This window comes from Physeter macrocephalus, chromosome 17, assembly GCF_002837175.3.
Source record: "Physeter macrocephalus isolate SW-GA chromosome 17, ASM283717v5, whole genome shotgun sequence".
In the NCBI taxonomy this organism is placed as follows: Eukaryota; Metazoa; Chordata; class Mammalia; order Artiodactyla; family Physeteridae; genus Physeter; species Physeter macrocephalus.
Window position 1 is genome coordinate 365,678 of NC_041230.1, and position 8,435 is coordinate 374,112.

An 8,435-nucleotide genomic window follows, 5' to 3' on the forward strand; every position below is an offset into this window, starting at 1 on the left:
GGCTGGGCCCGTCAGCCGTGGCCGCTGAGCCTGCGCGTCCGGAGCCTGTGCTCCGCGACCGGAGAGGCCACAGCAGTGAGAGGCCCGCGTACCGGGGGGAAAAAAAAAAAAAAAAAAAAAAAAAGAAATGCTCAGGAAATGTCAGTTGCAGCTGTTCACTGCGCTGGGGCCTCAGGCGCTGAAAGGACGCAAACGGAGGGGCGCCTAGGAAGGTCTTGAAGCCAGACCCCCAGCCTCGCTCCTCTCTCGTAGCTGACGAGTGGGTCCCTGCTACCGCGGAACTGGTGGACCGCTGCGGCTTCACCGTCAAGAACCTCCCCACAGGAGCCAGGATCACCTTCCGCGTCGTTGGGGTCAACATCGCGGGGCGCAGCAAGCCGGCCACACTGGCCCAGCCGGTCACCGTCCGGGAGATTGTGGGTGAGGACTGCTGACCCCCGACTCTGCTCTCCTAAAGACCAAGTCGGTGTCAGCATTAGGGCTCCCCCGGCAACCTCATCGCCCCTGGTCTGTCTGGCCCTCCGTCGAGTCCCTCCGTCCTGCGCTGAGCCCCTCCCTGGGTTTGTGTCCTCAGAGCAACCCAAGATCCGGCTGCCCCGCCACCTCCGCCAGACTTACATCCGCAAAGTGGGGGAGCAAATTAACCTCGTCATTCCCTTCCAGGTGCGTCGAGCTGGGGTCGGGGGTGGGGCAGGGGTGAGGGGTCCGCTTCTGCGGCTGAGACCCGGGCTAACCTCGCCGCCCTCCCCGCGCCCCCCGCACAGGGAAAACCGAGGCCGAAGGTGGCGTGGACGAAGGGCGGGGCGCCCATAGACACCTCCCACGTGCACGAGCGCACCAGCGACTTCGACACGGTGTTCTTCGTGCGCCAGGCTGCCCGCTCAGACTCCGGGGAGTACGAGCTCAGCGTGCAGATCGAGAACATGAAGGACACGGCCACCATCCACATCCGGGTCGTGGGTGCGCGGCCGGAAGGCCGGGAGGGGATGGAGGCGGCGGCCATGAGGGGGAGGGAGGAGGTGGGAGGAGATGAGGAGGACCCAGGACAGGGGAAAGTGGAGAGGCTGGACCCGGGGAGGGTGTGAAGTGGCAGTGGGGCAGAAGGGGAGGAAATGGGAGTGGGGGAAAGCCTAAGAGAGGTCAGAGGGTGTGGGGATGGACAGGGGAGGGGAGGTGAGGCACTGGGCGTTTAGGGATGCTTGGGGTGACTTATAACACGCCCCCCATCTTCCAGAAAAGGCAGGGCCACCGGAGAACGTGATGGTGAAGGAGGTGTGGGGCACCAACGCGCTGGTGGAGTGGAAGCCCCCCAAGGATGACGGCAACAGTGAGATCACCGGGTATTTCGTCCAGAAAGCCGACAAGAAAACCATGGTGAGAGACTAGAGGGGCCCGGGGTGGAGTGGGCTTGGGGCGAGAAAAGCTGGCCAGTTGTCAGAGCAGGTGTGTTGTTCCCATTTCCCAGCTGGGGAAACTGAGGCACCGGGAAATTTGGGAGAACGGGCCGGGACAGGGAGGAAAGCCTTTTGGCTGAGATTTGGTGCATAACAGATTTTCCTTTTCTTTTTTTTGGCGGTGCCGGGCCGCTTGAGGGATCTCATGTCCCCGACCAGGGATTGAACCTGGGCCCAGTAGTGAAAGCCTGGAATCCTAATCCCTAGGCCACCGGGGAACTCTTTAATAGGTTTTCTTCTTCTTTCTTTTTTATTGAGGTAAAATTCATCTAGCCACATTTAGCATTAACCATTTTCAAGTGGCATTTCACACCTTCCCAATGTTGTGCAACCACCCCGTCTATTTACTTCCAAGACATTTTCATCACCTCTAAAGGAAACCCCTTGTCCATGAAGCAGCCACTGCCCTTTCCCTCCCACCCAGTCCCTGGCAACCCCCCATCTGCTTCCTGTCCCCGTGGATTGGCCCCTCCTGGACATTTCTTATGGATACAGTCACACACTCTGTGGCCTTTTGTGTCTGGCTCCTTTCACTCAGCACCATGTTTACCAGGTTCCTCCACATTGTAGCAGGTATCCGTGCTTCAGTCCTTTTCATGGCTGAGTACTAGGCCCTGGTTTTTTGTTTGATTTTTGTTTTTGGCTGTGCAGTGCGGCTTGCAGGATCTTAGTTCCCCTACCAGGGATCGAACCTGTGCCCCCTGCAGTGGAAGCGTGGGGTCCTAACCACTGGACCGCCAGGGAAGTCCCCCACCAGTCCCTGGTTTGAATGGACCACATTTTGCTTGTCCATTCATCCACTGATGGGCACCTGGGTTGTTCCCACCTTCCGGCCATTGTGAACAGAGCTGCTGGGGAACGGTGGGTTTTATGAGCGAGGCGCCCGCTTGGGTCCGTGTCCCTGACTCTCCCGGCCCCTCCCCATCCCCCGTGCCGTAGGAGTGGTTCAACGTCTACGAACACAACCGGCAAACCTCCTGCACCGTGTCAGACCTCATCATGGGCAACGAATACTATTTCCGAGTTTACAGCGAGAACTTCTGTGGGCTCAGTGACTTGCCTGGCGTCTCCAAGAACACGGCCTGTATCCTCAAGACAGGTATGGCTACTGCCACCGTTCCGAGGGGGCCAGTCCCAGTTCCCCGTCTCTCTCTGTTTTTTTTTTAAATTATTATTATTTTTATTGGAGTCGAGTTGATTTACAATGTTGTGTTATCTTTTTTATTGAGGTAAAATTCATCTAGCCACATTTAGCATTAACCATTTTCAAGTGGCATTTCACACCTTCCCAATGTTGTGCAACCACCCCGTCTATTTACTTCCAAGACATTTTCATCACCTCTAAAGGAAACCCCTTGTCCATGAAGCAGCCACTGCCCTTTCCCTCCCACCCAGTCCCTGGCAACCCCCCATCTGCTTCCTGTCCCCGTGGATTGGCCCCTCCTGGACATTTCTTATGGATACAGTCACACACTCTGTGGCCTTTTGTGTCTGGCTCCTTTCACTCAGCACCATGTTTACCAGGTTCCTCCACATTGTAGCAGGTATCCGTGCTTCAGTCCTTTTCATGGCTGAGTACTAGGCCCTGGTTTTTTGTTTGATTTTTGTTTTTGGCTGTGCAGTGCGGCTTGCAGGATCTTAGTTCCCCTACCAGGGATCGAACCTGTGCCCCCTGCAGTGGAAGCGTGGGGTCCTAACCACTGGACCGCCAGGGAAGTCCCCCACCAGTCCCTGGTTTGAATGGACCACATTTTGCTTGTCCATTCATCCACTGATGGGCACCTGGGTTGTTCCCACCTTCCGGCCATTGTGAACAGAGCTGCTGGGGAACGGTGGGTTTTATGAGCGAGGCGCCCGCTTGGGTCCGTGTCCCTGACTCTCCCGGCCCCTCCCCATCCCCCGTGCCGTAGGAGTGGTTCAACGTCTACGAACACAACCGGCAAACCTCCTGCACCGTGTCAGACCTCATCATGGGCAACGAATACTATTTCCGAGTTTACAGCGAGAACTTCTGTGGGCTCAGTGACTTGCCTGGCGTCTCCAAGAACACGGCCTGTATCCTCAAGACAGGTATGGCTACTGCCACCGTTCCGAGGGGGCCAGTCCCAGTTCCCCGTCTCTCTCTGTTTTTTTTTTAAATTATTATTATTTTTATTGGAGTCGAGTTGATTTACAATGTTGTGTTAGTTTCAGGTGTACAGCAAAGTGATTCAGTTATACATATACATATATCCGTTCTTTTTCAGATTCTTTTTCCTTATAGGTTATTAGAGTATCGAGTAGAGTTCCCTGTGCTGTACAGTAGGTCCTTGTTGGTTGTCTGTTTTATATATAGTCTCCCTCCCTGGACTCAAAGTTGATGGCACCTGGTGCTGGAGGAGAGGGGGTCCGGGGACACTGAGGATCTGTCCCCTTACAGGTGTGTCGCCCCGCCCCCAGGTACCCCTTTCAAAATGCCTGCGTACAAGGAGCATGACTTCCGAACGCCTCCCAAGTTCCTGACGCCCCTGCCTGACCGGGTGGTCGTGGCCGGTTACGCTGCAGCTCTCAACTGCGCCGTCAGAGGCTACCCGAAGGTGTGTGTGTGCGCGCGCGCGCGCGCGCGCGTAAGTGTAACCCTGTAGGGAAATCTTCACCAAGGTGAAGCCCCATTGCCTGCCCGCCACGCGGGCTCTTCCTCCCTGAGTTCTTTGTCTCTCTGCTCGTGGGATTTGCTCACTTTTTTTTTTTTTTTTTTGGTACGCGGGCCTCTCACCGCCGCAGCCTCCCCCGTCGTGGAGCACAGGCTCCGGACGCGCAGGCTCAGCGGCCATGGCTCACGGGCCCAGCCGCTCCGCGGCATGTGGGATCTTCCCGGACCGGGGCGCGAACCCGGTTCCCCTGCATCGGCAGGCGGACTCGCAACCACTGCACCACCACGGAAGCCCGGATTTGCTCACTTTTAACCCACTTCCTGTCTCTCTGCTCTAACCAGAGTCCAAGTCTCAGCTCACTACACTCTGACTTCCCTCAAAAACAGAAACCTGGGCTTCCCTGGTGGCGCAGTGGTGGAGGGTCCGCCTGCCGATGCAGGGGACGCGGGTTCGTGCCCCGGTCCGGGAGGATCCCACGTGCCGCGGAGCGGCTGGGCCCGTGAGCCGTGGCCGCTGGGCCTGCGCGTCCGGAGCCTGTGCTCCGCAGCGGGAGAGGCCACGATAGTGAGAGGCCCGCGTACCACAAAAAAAACAACAACAACACAGAAACCTTTGGGGCAGAGGGGGTCTAAACCTGCAGGGCTCCTTGGCGTCTTCCTGCCCTATCTGGTTTACAGACTCCTGTCTGGGAATGTGGAAACTTGCAACCTTGAACTCCAAGGACCCACCTAGACCAGTGGCTGGCAAACTACGGCCCTCGGGCCAAATCCGCCTGCCACCGGTTTCTCTAAGATATATATATTTTTTGGCCATGCCACGTGGCTTGTGGGATCTTAGTTCCCTGACCAGGGATGGAACCCGGGCCCTGGCAGTGAAACTGCCGAATCCTAACCACTGGACCAGAAGGGGATAAATAATTTTTTAAACTTTTTTTCTTTTTCGTTATTTTGCTTTCACGTTAATGGTTTGTGTGTGGTCCATGACCCAGAGACCACAGAGCCCAAGAAGCCTAAAATATTGACTGCCTGGCCCTTCTGACACATTCTGCCAATTTTTAGCATCAGCTCCTGTGGCATCCCGTGGGTTCTTTCCTTCACCTCCGCCATCACCGCTGTCTGCTGCTTTATTCACTAACTCCATCCATTCATTCATTCCGCTCATTTCCTTACCAATCCATTCATTTAGTCAGTTCATGCATTCGCTTCATTTATTTACATCATTCATTCATTCATTCAACACACGTTTTCAGAGGTTTTCTATGTGCTGGTGATTTGAACAAGGAGTTCCCGTGTGTTGGGGGAGACCGCCATTCCTCCGAAGTCACACAAATGACTATAAAATTATAAAGGGTGGCGAGTGTGCTAGGGAAATGCGGGCAGCTGTGATAGAGTAAAGTGGGGCATTCCTGTTCCAGTCTAGGACCCGGGAAGTGACAGGGGAACTGAGGCCTGAAAGACAGGCAGGCACTGGTTAGGTGGAAAGAGGAGGGAAGAGCAGCATTGGAAGAGGCAAGAGCCAGTGCCAAGGTCCTGAGGTGGGAGCCTGTCTGGTCTGTGTGAGGGACAGTGAGGCAGCCCGTGTGGGTGGAGCAGACGGAAGGAGGGGGTGGGAAGTGAGGGCAGAGGAGCAGTGGGGCCAAATCACGCAGGGCCCTGTGGGCCACCACAGGAGGGGGCTCTTCCTCTTACTGAAGAGGAGACTGAGGGTCAGAGAGGAGAAGTGACTCCTCCAAGGTCAGCCAGTCAAAATTAGGAGGTGGCACAGCCAAGAGGAGAACCCAAATCTGCCTCCCAAGGCCCAGTTTGCTATCCCCCAGGGTACCCTCTGTCACACGGCTTCCTCTCCCACTCTCCTCAACAGCCCAAGGTGGTCTGGATGAAGAACAAGATGGAAATCGGCGGAGATCCCAGGTTCCTGGTGAACAACTACCAGGGGGTCCTGACGCTGAACATCCGCCGCCCGTCCTCCTTCGACTCGGGGACTTACTCGTGTCTGGCCGTCAACGAGCTGGGGGAGGCCCTGGCCGAGTGCAAGCTGGAAGTCCGAAGTGAGCATGGGGCGGCCCCCGGTGCTCCGCCTGCCCGGCCCTCGTCCACTCCCCTTACCACGCTAACGGGAGGCCGGTGCTGAGCAGGGCTGAGACCAGAGCCTAGGCAGACCCGGGCCCTCTGCATTCAGACCCCGGCAGGATGTTTCGGGGTGACACGTGGGGGAGGGAAGGCAGCACAGGGAGAGCGCCTGACCCGGCCTGGGCAGGAGTCTGAGGTTTTCCAAAGGAGCTGAAGGACAGATAAGAGGTGAATGAGGGCGAGAAGAACTTAGCAAGTGATCGCTAAGGCTTCCAGCGTGCCTGGGCAGGTGTGTGGCACAGCAGCTGGAACCAACACGGGTAGCGGCAGAGGACGGGGGGCTGTAGGAGCCCCGAAAAATGAGCCCCCTCCAAAGCCTGTGCCTGTGCCCCTCCTGTCCCCACCTCTCTGCCCCACAGCCCCAGCCTCATCTGTCCTCCTTCCTGAATCCTGCCCCAGCCTCCTCTCGGGCCTCAGGGCCTCCAGTCTCTCTCTCCGGTTCCACCTCCTGGCCCTAGAGGGTGGCTGGCCCATATCCACAGGTGACCTGCTCACAGCCCTCCCAGGGCTCCCCAGCAGCCCCGGAACCCTTCATCCTGGGGTCATGGTCCTGCCTGTGCCACCCCCAGCCCCTCGCCAGCCTCAAGCGCCCCCATTTTCCAGCCACGTCGAGCAGTTGGCAGTTGGACAAACTGGTTGTGCCTTCTCCTGCTCCTGGGACTTTGCACATGCTTTTCCCTCTACCCAGAATGCTCTTCCTTGCATTCTCCGCCTTGGGTTTCAGTCCAACAAGCAGCCACCAGCCAAGACTCGTGGGGAGGCCACTAACCAAGCCCCTCAGAGGCGACTGACGTTCACAGGGGCTTCCAGAGTCCCTCCGTGGCTCTGATGACAGCCCAGTAGACAGAAGGGGCTGCAGACCCTTAGCAAAGCGTCCAGAGGGGTCACTCCAAGCACCTCCGGCCTGTCATTCTGAAGCACTGATCTGCCAGGCCGACCTATTGATAATTCCTAGGGTTCTGCCGTCCCCCTTATCAACTATTGAATCTGCTCAGAAATATCCCTACTTCAGGATTCCAGTGACGGCTGGTCTCCAGCAGCTGCTCTGTAATCAGAACATCCCAGTTTGGGGTTCAAAACTACAGGAATCAGGGCTCTATGGAGTTGGGTTGACTAGGTACCGAGCTAGGTGATGAAGGAAAAACCTGCTCCCCCATGCTGGTCAAGCGAATCCAGCGGGCAGAGGGCCGGGGGCAGGGGTGCGTGGTGGTGGGACAAGCATTTTTACCACCCTTTTCTGTTTCCCCCCCGCAGTGCCGCAGTGAAGCTCTCTCTTCCACCTGCCAAGATAATTGGCTGCTGAGTCCTAACCCGGACCTTCCCCAACACGTTTCCCTTTCCCGAGTTATCAATGAGTAGATCATAGTCTTGTCTTGGACTCCCTTATGTCTGTCCTTCTTGAGTCTGTAGCCCTGCCTTCCTCCTCCTGTAGGGCTTAGTCACATGGGGCTGGGTGATGGGGACAGCCAGGTTGGAGTGGCAACCACGATGAGGCAGCCCTGATGAAACAGACCCCATGGAGGCCGCCATCTTGGAACAGCTACTTTAGCGCGGCTACCGCGTTGCCCTGGCAACTACAAAATCACGGGTGGAGCTGCCACCCTGTGGAGGCAACCCTGTCAGACGAGCTACTTTGAGTGGGGAGGAGGTGGGCTGGCTGCGGGGCAGATGCAGCGGGCAAAGAAGAACCAAAGGGCAGACTGGGGAGGGCTACTCTAGTGAGGTGGCCATGATGGAATGGTGGGCGCTGGGCCTCAGTGGTGGCCCGAGGAGCCAGACACCATGAACAGAAGACCGCGCTGGGGCAGTCATACTGGAAGAGCTATTTCTGCCATGTTGAATTGGTGACGATGGGGAAACTGCTCGTGACCGGGTTGTTGGTTCTTAAGTGGCCGATCTTTATTAACTTTAATAATTCATCTGTCCGGCCCCGAGGTAGGGTACACTTTGATCTCCGGTCTCTTAGTGACCTCAAAATAATGTGGGAGGAACCAGAGTCCCCAGAGTTCAGAGGTCTGTGGATCCAGACTGGCTTCCATGGCTTGAAGCTGGGTACAAGAGAGAGTCTGTCTCAGAGGCCTTGACGGCAGATGCACCTGCCGTTGGGGGGTGGGTGAGTGGGCACTCTGTACTTCCTGGGAAGGCCTGGGGAGCAGCGAGGCTGGGGGGGGGGGGGGTTCCCAGTTAGGGAAGCCTCCCCCCCCCCGCTGGTGCGCCAA

At 57.1% G+C, this 8,435-nt stretch overlaps 2 protein-coding genes across 5 annotated transcripts in view; one reads left to right on the forward strand and one right to left on the reverse strand.

Annotated features, from left to right (window-relative positions):
- Positions 1-7,594, forward strand: part of MYBPC2 (myosin binding protein C2) — a 26,393-nt gene extending 18,799 nt beyond the window's left edge. Inside the window, exons 21-28 of the mRNA XM_007104262.3 lie at positions 253-420; positions 575-663; positions 765-960; positions 1,235-1,374; positions 2,394-2,553; positions 3,894-4,030; positions 5,948-6,134; positions 7,471-7,594. Of these exons, the coding sequence (XP_007104324.2) occupies positions 253-420; positions 575-663; positions 765-960; positions 1,235-1,374; positions 2,394-2,553; positions 3,894-4,030; positions 5,948-6,134; positions 7,471-7,481 (1,088 nt within the window). The 3' untranslated portion in view covers positions 7,482-7,594. The remainder of the gene's footprint in view (positions 1-252; positions 421-574; positions 664-764; positions 961-1,234; positions 1,375-2,393; positions 2,554-3,893; positions 4,031-5,947; positions 6,135-7,470) is intronic.
- GARIN5A (golgi associated RAB2 interactor 5A) overlaps positions 6,141-8,435 on the reverse strand; it is a 7,124-nt gene continuing 4,829 nt past the window's right edge. For 2 of the 4 annotated variants that reach the window (XM_028477816.1, XM_024132400.2), the window contains exon 5: positions 6,141-6,366. In XM_028477816.1, coding sequence (XP_028333617.1) covers positions 6,197-6,366 — 170 coding nt within the window. In that variant the 3' untranslated portion in view covers positions 6,141-6,196. Of the gene's footprint in view, positions 6,367-8,101; positions 8,265-8,435 lie in introns of those variants that run through there. The other 2 variants (XM_028477817.1, XM_028477818.2) reach the window with 2 other exon arrangements.